The sequence below is a fragment of the Pteronotus mesoamericanus genome, unplaced genomic scaffold (genome assembly GCF_021234165.1).
Source record: "Pteronotus mesoamericanus isolate MK-2021 breed Mesoamerican mustached bat unplaced genomic scaffold, CSHL_Meso_final scaffold_550, whole genome shotgun sequence".
NCBI lineage: Eukaryota > Metazoa > Chordata > Mammalia > Chiroptera > Mormoopidae > Pteronotus > Pteronotus mesoamericanus.
Window position 1 is genome coordinate 1,044,375 of NW_026555322.1, and position 13,507 is coordinate 1,057,881.

The window sequence follows — 13,507 nt, forward strand, 5'->3', positions numbered from 1 at the left end:
AGATAAGCCCAAGTACCACATTAAACCCCAGCAACCTTGGAAAGCTGGTGATTCTGATATCAGAGTCCTCTTGTGAAGAATACATTAAAGAATAGATGCAATGTAGCAAGTACACAGCCTGGGCCAATAGCTGGCACTTGAAGTTCTCTGGGTTTGCAGAATGAGGGAACACAGTGTAGTGCAGCCAACACAGAGCCTGGCATTCAGAGTTCCCGGTGTTTAGATACAAGTACCTAGGTCCCAGGCCTCCTGACTCTGGTTGGCCTCCTCTGCAGGGGTGGTTCAGTGGGAAATAGTTCCCTGGGTGTTAGCTGGTAGCAAGCTCAGGGGGCAGTAAGAGCAGGAAGTTAAGTATCCTCTGGCCCCCAGAGCTTTCTTCTCTATGCCTTTAAGAAAGGGACTTCCTGTAAAGACTCCATCTTGTTCGTCTGGCCCTGAAGAAATTATTGGGACCAGGTCTTGTCTTCCTCAGCAGCCCACCTTGATCTTCAAACATCCAGCTCCAGGCTCCACAGATTCTCCTCACAAATACCCTTTGAGGACTTTGGTGACAGATCACTGCCTTCTGGCCACACCACAGGTGAGTTAGTAGGCATGAAGCCTTTGCCTCAGATCCTCACTGGGCTGGAGTGGTTCTGGGTTCCCTCCCTACCCCAACCCGTGGGATATCTAGACTACTTCCATTTTGGAACACGGGTGGTGGTGGCCCAAGCTATTTTCCATGCTCTTGAGGAAATGGACCAAGTGAGCCCCTTACATACCCATCCTGGTTCCACACGGAAAACCTCCCCTCCTTATGGATGTGGGTGAAGTGAATTTTTTCTTTCCCTTCTTGAGGGGAAATACCTGAGTCATATAGTCTTCTTAGGCCCAGGTTTGGAGAATGGGGAGGGTCACCTAGGTTGGGGGGATTTGGTGTAAATTAACATTTTTTGGATTCATACTGGAGGTGCAGAGGGACAGAGAACCCACCATTACTCTTGAATTCCACATCAGCTATTCAGGGTAGATTTTGTTATCCCATGGCAGTTTGTTGAGTCTTGCTTTATGGCTGAGCACATGACCTATTCTGGAATGTTCCTTGTGTGGTTGTTGTGTGCATTGTTTTATGTTACTTTGCTAATTTACTTAAATCACATTTTTAAATCTTTATGTAGCTGAATTTTTGTCTGCCATGTTATATGTCAATCAGTGAGCTGTGCTAAAATTTCCCACTGTAACCATGAATTTGTCATTTCTCCATTTACTTCTATTAGTTTTTGGTTTACATGTCTTGGCTCTATAGTAAGACATACATACAAATATAGAATTTTTATTAATATTTTCTTATTGCATTGAATTTGTTATAATAAAGAAATTCCATTCTTTCCTTTAGTAATTTTTTAAAAAGTGTGCCTTTTCTTTTACTAACACAATTGTACCAGCTCTCAAGAAGTTAGTGTGTAAATAATATACATTTTGCCAAATTATTTATTCAGATTTTCTAAATCATTAAATTTTGCATGTATCTCTTTAAAGGGCCATCTGACAGAATGCTTCTAAAAATCCATTCTGATAACATTTGTTTTCCTATTTGGAATATTTAATTTGAAACTTAATGTAAATATAGATATAATTAGTTTATATATGCCATATTACTGTACATTTATTTTTGCCAGTCCTAAGTCACTTTCCTCTCCTTTTATTTGAAACAATTAATGTATTTGACTATTAAATTGTTCCCTCATTTAGCTAGATACTTAGACATTCTATTTCCATTTTTGTAGTGTTTACTTGTAAGAATACAATGTATACTCGTACTTTGCTTTTTCACAGTCAAATGTAAATAGTCCCTGAGACCTCCTCACATAATTAAGTGATTTTAGAACACTTTGATTCCATTCACTGCCTCCCACTTTACTGTCATGCATTTTAATTCTGTATATATTTAACCTCCCAGAATACATTATTGGCATCATGCCATACAGTCAACATTCATTTAGACTTGCCTACACAGTCACAAATATTAGATTTTCTTTCCTGCATCTATGTGCCTCCATCTGGGATCGTATTTCTTCTGCCTGGAGAAGAATCCTTAATATTTCTTTTAGCTTGAGTCTTCTGGTCTCAAATATTTGCAGTTATTGCTATGTTAACATCATTATGAAATGTGTTTCTTTTCTTTAAGAATGTTTTTCCTTAAAATATACTTTTTTTCCTATTAATATTGTTAAACTGACTTGATATCTTCTTCCTTTTGTAACTTCACAACCAAAATCTCTTCAAATACCATTTCTGCAGTGTTCCCTCTTCTTCTTACTGGGGTTCAAATTAAACATGTTAGATATATTCACAACATCTTTAATTCTCTTCCTTTCTCTTTTGGTATTCTCCACATTATGTCTCCCTGGACATTATTCTTGATATTTTTACCAGACTTCTCTTTCAGTTCTCTAATTGCTCATTTAGGCAGGAACTCATCTTTGACCCTTGAACCGTAACACCAAACCTCCAGGGTAAATTTCATAATCTCCATAGAACAGAGGAGAGAAGTGAGAGTTAGAGATAATAAACAACTTGTCCCAGGCCACCTAGCCTGTAAGGGACATATCAGGGACTAACATCACAAATTAAACTCAATACCTAAACCCTTTCTTCTGGGCTTTTCTTCTTGGCTGTGAATATCCCCGATCTCTCATCTCCCAGGACATGGAACCACAGTGAATTCTTGTGATGTATTTCATTTTAGATCATAAAAATCAGTAATATTTCTTCATTAGCCATGATATCTCCCCAGGACTTTTTCTGGTATTGGGATCATTGATGTGTTGTTCTTAATTTCAGGGCACAATACCCAAGGTAACACCATACGTTGAAGATCAGGCTGGGGTATGTATCGAAGGAGACGTATCAATCTGACTGAACATATCAGTTATGACATTCATCCTTCATCCCACCGGCAACAAGATGGAGATCCTGCAACAAGTGATGCTCTCATGGACACCCGAGTAAGATAGTAAGTGACCAGTCAGCATGGCTGAAATGTACCCGCCAGTGGAACATATAACCTTGTAGTTAAACATGTCATTCTTCTCTGCAACCTGGAAAAATGAGGAATGATAGGAGCAGATTAATGGTATAGAAAACTTTATTTTAGCCTTGGTATCAGTGAAACAAATGTGTATAGAAGACTTTCTGAGCATATATGGACTATTTCTTTCTCTCCACTGCCCCGCAGCATGCCCTATGCTGTTCCACACTATCATCGGAGAGCCTATTTTCAGAAATGGAACCAAAGCCATGTTAACACAGAAAGAGAGCAAAATCCTCCGGAGAAAAAAATGGAGAAGAGGCAGGATGAGACCTCAGGAACCTGGTTCAAGATCATTGTGAGTGTCCTGGAAAAGTGGACCTAATATTTAGAAAATGAACAGAGGACGTTATGTTGGATTCGTGTAGAGACACTAGGCACCTTTCTGGGGCAGAGGAGTTGGTAATGTGTCTTTTTATTACTAGGAGTTAACATCCTAGGTCATCTAAGGGCATACTCAGAGAAGCAATACAAAGGCAATAGACTGACTGTAAGGAGAGTGGGACAAGTAGTCTAAAAGCAAAAGAGGAAACTACTGCCAGGGAGATGGAGCAACTCCATACTGGAAGGCACAGTTTGGCCCAAGCTGAATGTCGGAGGACCTTGAGTCTCTGGGGTCTTTGTGAGAGGTGCAGGTTAAACCTGCCTTAGGTAGGGTCTCTTGGAACTTTATAAAAGGAAATACATGTTAAATATCTTAAGTTGATTATTCGAGGAAAACTATTTGAATGGGAAGAATGGTATTTAGGAAACCTGTGCCTGGTACAAAAGTTGGCAATAATAGATATTGTCCCATCTTTAAAAATTATTTTAAAGGCGGAAAAGAAAGCATTTCCTTTAAATGCTTTAAAGGAAAGCATGGTTGGGTTTTATTTTACCCTTAGATTCCATTACGTCACTCTCCTGTCTTTTCTTTGGCTCCTAGATTCCATTCGGCATAAAATATGATGAGAAGTGGCTACTGAATTTGATTCAGAAACAATGCAGCATCCCCTTCACTCCAACTGAAGTAAGGAGAGTGAGGTTGATGAGAAGAAACAGGAAAGATGAGCAGTGGCTCTGGTCTCATATTGTTTCTCTTGTCACTCTCCTTATAGTTTCACTATGAGAAAATGCAGGCCCAGTTCTTTGTTGAGAATGCAACCATTGCCTTTGCACTGAAGAATATCAACGGCAAGATTCGGGATGAGGATAATGAGATGGTGTGTGTTAAGGGCATGACCAGGGTTAGCTAGGGGCAAGAGGGCAGAACAGGGGCAAGGTCTTGCTTGATACCAAGGCTGAGATTTCCTGGCGCTTACCCAGACCCTCTTGTATTCCCTGCAGATATCTATCTTTGTCAGCCCCTCTGATGTGCCTCAGTCTGTGCAGAAGGAGCTGAAGTCAGAAAAGGAGAAGGAGGTAAAGGTAATGCAAACTCAAGACCAGCTGTGTGTCCACATCCATACCTACCTCTTCTTCCCCCACCTATTGCCCCCCTTCACCACCTTAGACCCAGAGCCGCTGAACCCCATGGGGTAATGACAAGGGGCAGTAAAGTGGATTTGTTAGAAAAGGAAGAGACTGAGGGTGAAGATCATCTTGGCTCTCTTTCTCAGGTCCATATATTTCCTCCCCATAATCACAGGTGAAGTCAGCAGGGGAATTGGACCAGGGCAAAGGGCTGGATCCAGAAGAGATGAGTGCAAACAGAAACCCACTATGCACCACCTTCCCAGATAATTCAACCAACATAAGGTTAGTTGTACCCTCTTTTACCACCTGTGAGCCTGAGCTATGCTTGATAATGCCTGTTTGCTGGAGGCAGTAAATAGTTCTTCTGGGAGGACCACAGGGCTTTGCTCTCTTCTCTGTGTCCATCACCTGTGCTTAGAGGTATCTTTTTCTTCCTCTGACCTGCTCACCTGATTGCTTGGCCTGAGGTCCATTTCCCACTTCTCTGCACCCAACCTTCTCATGCATGCCCTCCCAACAACGTGCTCTAGGAAGCAAGCCATCCCCTTTTCAACGGTACCAGGTGTGACCGGCCTTGAGTCATATACTGGTGCTCTGGACTGATAAGGGTCCTCCAACCCAGAGCCTTTGACCCAGAGCCAGCTGAGACAGGCCTTCCTACTTCAAGCTCAGATGAGGCATATTCCCTACCCTGAGATGAAACTGCTTGTCTTTGCTCCAAAGGGGTCTCCTCTCCAATCCCAGACTGAGATGGGGACATTCCCATCTCATGATGAGGGCCAAAGCCCTGGGTGGCTGCCATAATGACATTTGTTCCTCTGGACCAATGCCATGAATTGGGCTCCTCTTGGGAGAATCCAGGGTTTTCTGAGTCAGGGTCAGAAGTAAGCAACCCCCAGTGAGCATAAGACCTCCCAAGGCAGCAGTGGAAGGCAGAGTGCAGTGGGGGTTGAGGAGACAGAAGAACAGTCCTCTCAGCGGCACTGCCCCTCCTTCCACACATCACATCACCTGTCTCATCTTTCAGAGGAGCCCTGGGTACCTAGACATGGGCAGGATTCCTCAGACAAGGAACCAACTAAGACCAGTGCAGGTGCATGGGGACCATGAGGAGAGAAGGATGTGATCACAAGAGGGGATCACAGACCCAAAACCCCATGCTGATCTGGGGCCTGACCCTTTACTCCTTCTCAGGATACTCTCCTTCTCCCTTGCCCCTGACCAACTACTGCATTTCCAATGTTCAGCTCATGCAGAGCTCCCAAATGTGACAAATTTTCCACCTGTATCCAATGGGTCCCCAGCCCATTAGGTGCATGATTTCCATTCCTACCTCAGGGCCCAGGGCCAGCCAGGGGCAAATGAAGAAAAGGCTGCTGCAGGAGATCCATATCCCCTTTCTTCTCTCTTTTTCCCTGACCTCCACCTCCAGGGTAGAACATCTTTCCCTTCCCTTTGCTTTCTCTTTTTCCCTTTGTCTCTATACCCCCGTGTCTCCCCAATCCCCCTCCTATCTCACTCCCTTTCTGTCTTCTTCCTCCTCCTTTTCCCTTCCTGCCTCCTAATCCCTCCCCCAGTGAGAGAGCAGAACCCTGGGCTTTCACCCCCTTCCCTCTTCTCTCTGGAGCTCTCACTGGGGACCAGGAGGAAGAAAGAGAGTCAGGAAGGGGGAAGAAGCCCTCAAGCCTGGGATGAACAAGAAGCTTTTCCTGGCACTGGAGAAGGGACATGGGACCCCCAGGTGGGAGCTACCCAGCAGGATAGAGAGGGAGACAAGGGAGGGCCGGAGGAAAGATGAGCATTTTTACATGGGTCAATCAATGGGGAAGTTTCCTAGGTCCCTGGAAGGCTGGGATAGTGGAGTATAGGTGGGACACACTGGGCTATATGTCTGGTATAGATGTGCTTGCTCCAATGAGGCTGGGCTGCTCTGCAGATTTACTTATGTTTCTGTTTTACCTTAATTTTCGCAGCTCCATCCTGGAACTCTTCCCCAAGTTATTATGCCTGGTAAGTGTATCCTCTATCACTGACTCCTCTAAGTGGAACTGCCATCTCCCACAACCTGGTCTGAACCCCTATAGGTCTGGCCCAAGTTACATTTTTAGATCTGACCCTGAATATTGGCTGGTGGATGGACCCATGTGGAAACCTGTGTCAAAGGCTCTGGACCTTTTTCACACAAGTTCTCCACAGGCTCCAGGGCTCCCATGATGAAGAAACAAATGTAGTTCTGCCTATGGAATTTCCAGGGCTCTTTTGCACCTGACCTCTGACCCCTACCCTCACTTTGGCCCATCCTTTTCCTGATCATTCAGCACCACCCGCTGGTCTGCAAGGCTTACTTCCTTTTACCTTTCTCAGGATGGCCAGGAGCCACACCCACCAACTAATCTGGGGATTGAAGCACACCAGAAGTTACCAACCTACAGGGTGAGGAGGGGACATATAGTAGGGTTTTAGCTGGTGAATGAGGATGCGGTATCAGCTGCGGTCCTGAGGACTGTTTTGATTTCAGGGAAGCTTCTTTGGATCTGATGTAGTGAAGAGTCTAGTGCTGCCATTTCTGCAGCAGTAAGTAGCTCTGGGAACACCAGTGGTAAGGAGGGCTGGGACTGCTGACTGTGACTCCTGTGTTTCATTTGGGGTCCAGTTGACACGGGTAGCCTCTCCCCTTTGCTCCCTCACAGGTATTACATGATCTATGACTCTGGAGACAGACAGAGTCTCCTCGGTGCTTATCACGATGAGGCCTGCTTCTCCCTGACCATTCCTTTCAACCCGAACGATCCAGACCCGTGAGTATCGCAGCTCAGACTCTTCCCCTGGGCTGTGTGGCTCCCCAGCAGACACAGGCCAGCTCATGGGAACACCCACAGTGGTCTCAGACTACCACGTGCTGTTTTCTTTTCTGCTAGAAGCAGCTTGTTCGAGTACTTCAAATATAACAGGAATATGAAGAACCTCAAGGACCCCAGTGCGTGTGGGATGGGGAAGACTGGGCAGGGAAAGGGGGCATGAAGGGGTCAGTCACAGGGCCCTGGGTGTGGCAACCCTGACCTTTGCTGTCCTTCCCCCACAGACCTGCGCTTTCAGCTGCTGAAACATACAAAACGTGACATTGTGTGCTCCCTCAGTGTGTTGCCCAAAACTCAGCATGACTTCAGCTCCTTCATCTTGGACACGTGGTTCCAGTCGGTGAGAGCCCCCTTCCTCCCTCGGGCTGGCCCAGAAAGATGCAGGTGGGTGGGAGGTGTAGACGGTGACCGAGCACCTGCATCCTTCTCTTTCAGGAAAGCATGATCTTCGTCTGTGTCAACGGGGTGTTCAAGGAAGGTGAGTGTGTGTAGAGTCCCCTCTCCAGATGCCCCACTTGTCCCTCCTGCAGGCTGGGGTCTCTCTCAGAACTCTCCCAACTTCCCCGATCCCTCCCCTTTTTCTCCTATTCCCTCTGTGTTCTCCTGCTTCCACTCTGCCCCCAACCCGCCTTGGTCTGACCCGCATCCATGCCTGTCAGCCCCACACAGCTGGAGTGTTAGGGACACAGGTGTGGGGTTTGGTGGCTGTCATCCCGGATCCTTACTCTGAGAACCTGGGCCGGTTGCACGTAACTCTCATTTTCCTCTTTTGCAAAATGGGTCTAATAATGCCCACCTCTTGGGTAGCTGCAAAAAATGAGTCCAATGAACTTGTCGAGTGGTTGTCCTAGGATGGAGTAAGGTCCATGTCAGTGGGAGAAGATTGCTCCTACTGTTGCCCTCCCCATTCCCGACACCCTGACTCCCAGGGGACAGCTGTTCTCTTGGGCATGTATGGAGTCTGACCCTGACTGGGGAACGCAGTGGGGGGTGTGTGAAGCATTGTGACTCTAAAGGGGTGTTGTTGTTTTTGTTGTTGTTGTTGAAGTGGAAGGAAGGTCTCAGGGTTCTGTCCGTGCCTTCAGCCGGACCTTCATCGCTACCCCTGCCAGCAATTCCAGGTGAGTGCTGTGCTCTGGGTGGGAACAGGCAGCCCAGCGTGGGCTCAGGTGTGTGGGTGTGTGGCAGTGAAGATTTGTTGTTTTCTCAGTGTTGTGGGAAGCCAACAGGTAGATCCAAGGACTGATCTGGGGCCTGACCCTTTACTCCTTCTCAGGATACTCTCCTTCTCCCTTGCCCCCGACCAACTACTGCATTTCCAATGTTCAGCTCATGCAGAGCTCCCAAATGTGACAAATTTTCCACCTGTATCCAATGGCATTGGGGTAGGAGTGGGGGCTCTGGAGTTAGAACACTGGGTTCTCTTTGTGATCCCAGCACTAACTAGATTTATACCTTGGTGAAATTATATGACATTTCTGTGTCTTTCCCTGAAAAAGGGATTAGATTGTCCTCTCCCTTAGGGGTATTTGCAGACTAAATACAGTGGGGTTAGTCCTACAAATCTAGTGAGGCTGGTAGAAAATCTCTCCAAATGTTGTGTCTGTGAAAAGGGCAGAGGTACCAGGCATGGACTCTGTCCATGTCGGTCAGGTATAGTTAGTCTGTGGAAGGAACCTAGTCTCTTTGTGACAGTAGAAGCAGAATCATTGTTGAGGGTATGGTATTGTCCACCCATCAGTTGTCTGAGGGCCCATTTTTCCTGCAGGCTGTGCATCATGAACGATGAACTGTTTGTGAGGGGTGCAACCCCCAGTGATGCTAAGAGTGTGTATTCCATACAAGTGCCTGCCCCCACCTTCAGCTCCACGCCCACTCTCTCCAAGGAGCCGCAAGAAATGGTGCAGGTTTTCTCCATCAAGTCTGGGATGAGCTTCCAGTGGTATCAGAAGTGAGTGATTGGTGTAAATGGGCATAGGAGGAAACTGGGAGAATTTGAGGAGTGAATGATAGGAATTTGCAGGTAATTTGTTTTTCCTGTTTATTTCACCCATCACCTTGAACATTTCTCTCTCATTACCTGTAAGCTACACAGTTGTTTTGAACAGGTATGTATAGTTTTATGCATTTCATGGACCTCATTCTTTTATTGATACACTTGGTTTCAGCAATTTTTCTAACACACATTGTGCCACAGGGCTTATTGCACTACGTATGTCACAGTAAATGTGGAGGCATGTTAATGTCACACAGGTTATGAAACAACAGTGTGTGGCCAATCTCCACTTTGGTCCTAATGGTTGTCTCCTGCCCTTCCTCCACCCCAGGTGTCTTCATGACAACCACTGGGACTACACCACAGCTGCACAAGTGCATGCTCTGCCCAAGGTGAGGTCTGGGAATTCAGGTCAAGTGAGCAGAGGCCAGGATACCTGAGGATGAGACTGAGGGCTCCTGGCAGTGATAATCTCCCAAATTCCTTGCTTTACTTCCTCCAGGCCAAGTACAAGATGCCAGAAGAGACCCTCCCACAGGATGATCCATGATCCTGAGAGCACATCCTCAACAAGAATCCTTTGGGTGTCATCATCTTCATCCTCACCATCTTTGCTGTGTTTCTCTACCAGTTTTAGTATATTCTTGTTATTCTGCCAGGAGGTCTGCTTGGAGCTGGGGAGTCAACCCTTAACTGACACTCATCCACCCAAAGGGATGATTGTTTTGTGTATTTGTCCCACCCAGGAACAGATTCTTTTCATAATAAAGAATGACGTTGCATGTTATGTCACATCCTTGTAAAAATCCATTCAAGACAAAACCCATTCACTGGTATACAGAGGAGGAAAGGAAAAGAGAGAGATGGTCAGCCAGTATCTGGGGAAAAGTGTGGTAGAGACTAAAATTCTGGACCCCCTAAAACTTAGGCTGTGTGCATTCCAAATGGCTATGTGGCTTTTGAGGTAGGGATACTCTATTATCCTGGTAAACCTGGGGAAGTAGTCTGTGCCCCTGGCATATCAGTCCAATATTTTTTTAGGCAGAGAACAGTATTATTTTCTTGGCCATACAAATCTCTTCAAATTTAAAAACAATCTATTTTGCAAAATAAAAAAAAAACAGTGTTAAAGAGCACATGAAAACCTAGGAAGAAAAAAATGTCCTCATTTATTGGTTACACTGGAGTAATATCCTTGACATAAAGCAGAAAATAAAGGAAAAGGAAGTAGTCTAGGTGAGAGTAACGTACTAGAGAGGGTGAGGCATCATATATAGAGACTTTTAAACTTTTTGAGAGGTGAGGAATTACAGCCTCTTTTGAGAAACTTCTAAGTATGGTCTCTTTCCCCACAAAAAAATGTAAATCTATTACCACCCCTCCTCACCCATATAGATATTTTTTAATAACATTTAATAGTGTCCACAGACTTCTGTGTTCAGAATGCCTAATCTAAGATTACTTAGGGTGGTCTGCAGAGAGTGTTCCTCAGGCCCTGGCAAAAATGAAGGAGTACCAGGGTGGGTATGGACTGGCAGATTGAGATCCTGCAGTAAGGCTGGGTTCTTCCTGAGTGCTCTGGAGGCAAGGATGTTAGGGTGAGGATACCAGGAGTCTCATTTCTTAAGCCAGGTGAGAGAGAGCAGAAAGGTCTGAGAGAGACTTCTACCTAAACAAGATGAAAAAGAAGAGAGAGCAGGCAGACTGGGGAAGCCCTTCCCCTATCAGTCATTTCTCTATGATTCTTCAAATACTCCACCACAAAGTTATTAAAAGAGCCCCATCTGGTTTCCAGTATGAGAACAGATCCTTGTCCCCACTGTGTATCTGGGAGGTAAGTCACTAGCTGGGAATTTGAGGAAGAAATGGAGGGAACAAAAAGATTTGCTCAAGTCAGTACCTTGGTCACATCTCCATCTATAGTTTTAGTGTAAGCAACAGTCAGGAGTGTGAATGTAAAGCATGAACAGCTCTGGAAAGTGGCAGCGGGAAGACCAGCCACTCCCGTCTCTTGTCAAGGAAGGGATGATCTTCAGTTGTCAGCAAATGCTTTATCATAGTTAATGAATGATTGTTTTAACATGATAAAATATACAAGTTTATTAATTAAACTTGAAATTTGACCCAGAAAGGGAAAAAAGGTAGATTGTTTACATTAAATGGCCAAGATCTGACAAACAGACTTCTTGGGCTTCTTCCTGAAGACCTCCTTCACACGTCATTTTTAAAACACTGACTGTGTTTAGAGAGAAACCAAGATGGAGGAGGAGTGAGTGGAAGTCACACGGACCTCCTCACAGGACCAATCTGGAATTACAACTAAATTGTGGAGAAATCACCTGGAACAAGCAACTAAACAGTAGCAAGAGAGGAGCCTTATAATCTCAGACAGACAGAAGAATCAGCTTTAGCACAACCTAACTGGTAAGGAGCGTGGAAGAGACTAGAGAAGGCAGGTGGGGTGCCCACCAGCAGCAGCACCAGAAGGATACTGAAACAACCAGTTGGATCCCCTTGAGAAGAACGGGGTCTAAACCATAAGTGAGGATCTCCAGCCTATAGCACCAGAGCCCAAAAAGTATGCAGATTACAACCAGCTGCGAAAAGTAGCAGGGTTGCTCTCTGTTAAAGACAGGCAGCTGGAGATACAAAGCCAGTTAAAGGGCCAAAGCATAAATTTTTAATTGCAGCCACTTACCCTGGTCTCCAGCAAAGGTGGGGGCAGAGCAGGCTGAAGCTGCCTGAGGAGAGACTGGGGAAGGAGGCTTTGGGAAAAGAACTGAGAAAGTAGCTGGTGGGATCCCGGTGCTGACTCTCCCCCATAAAGCACCAGCCCAGTGGTACTAAAGCCTGACAGCTGAGTACAGAGCAGCAGCGACAGATAGTAGATCCCTGGCTAAAGAGGGTGCAGACTGGTCTAGAGCCACTTGAGGAGAGACTGGAATTGGAGGCTTTGGGGAGAGAATGGAGAGAGTAGCTAGTGGGAACCTGGTGCTGACTCTTCCCCCATACGGTAGCAGACATCTGGCTCAGGAAGACCACTCCTCTGAGCAGCAGCAGCATGAGAGGACCGAACAACCCATCCGCAGGAGTGGTGTCTAAGCCTGAGTGCAGAGTGACTAGATTAACAACTGAAGAAGAAAACCGCAGACAGTAGATTCCTGTAAGTCTCAAACAGACTGCCTAAGGGTAGACAGGGTCAACATCTGACATCATCAGAGGCAGATTCAGAAAGAAAAAAAACAGCAGTCTCCTGCCATAGAAGTTCACACCACAAAGTCAGGAAATCAAGACAGATCAATTTAAGAAGCAGAGCAAAAAAGAAGAGTCTAACAAATAATGGGAAGACAAAGAAACACCCCCAACTCGAAGGGAAATGAGGAATCCCCAGAAAGAGAACCAAATGAAATAGAGGCAAGTAAACTGTCAGATACTGAGTTCCAAACAATGGTTCTACAGAAGCGCAATGAGCTCAGTGAGCTCAGATAGAATTACAAAAAAATAGAGGGAAACTACGAAGAACTTAATGCAAACTATATCAGCATGAAAAAGGAAATAGAAACTATCAATAAGACACAAGAGGAAATGAAGAATACAATTTCTGAATTGAAGGACACAGTACAAGGAAGGAAAAGCAGACAAGATCAAGCAAAAAAGCCAAGGATCAAATTAGCAAGCTGGAGGACAAGGTAGTAAAAAAAACACACAGAAAGAGCAAGAAAATGAAAAAAGATTCAAAAAGAATTAAGAGGCATTGAGGGAATTGCAGGACAACCTGAAACATAATAATATCCACATAATAGGGATGCCAGAAGGAGAAGAGGAAGAAGGGATAGAGAACCTGTTTGAAAAAGTAATGATGGAAAACTTCCCTAATTGGAGGAGAGAAAAAGTCACACAAGTCCAGGAAGCACAGAGGGTCCCATTCAAGAGGAACCCAATGACGCCCACTCCAAGACATATCATCATTAAAATGGCAAATATCAAAGACAGAGAATCCTAAAGGTGGCAAGGGAGAAAGAGGTAGTAACATATAAGGGGGCCCCAGTACAGCTAGCAGCTGACTTCTCAACAGAAACACGACAAGCCAGAAGAGAATGGCAAGAGATATTCCAAGTCATGAAAAGC

The 13,507-nt window shown here is 45.3% G+C and overlaps 1 protein-coding gene across 1 annotated transcript; it reads left to right on the forward strand.

The window, feature by feature from the left end:
- Positions 1-594: 594 nt before the first annotated feature.
- NXF3 (nuclear RNA export factor 3) lies at positions 595-9,929 on the forward strand. The gene is given in 18 exon segments (XM_054561851.1): positions 595-744; positions 2,766-2,995; positions 3,218-3,368; positions 3,996-4,079; positions 4,168-4,272; positions 4,397-4,500; positions 4,646-4,807; positions 6,499-6,535; positions 6,890-6,958; positions 7,044-7,099; positions 7,216-7,323; positions 7,444-7,502; positions 7,608-7,723; positions 7,819-7,861; positions 8,432-8,504; positions 9,152-9,334; positions 9,711-9,771; positions 9,882-9,929. Coding segments are annotated over 18 exon segments (1,839 nt in total).
- Positions 9,930-13,507: the final 3,578 nt, after the last annotated feature.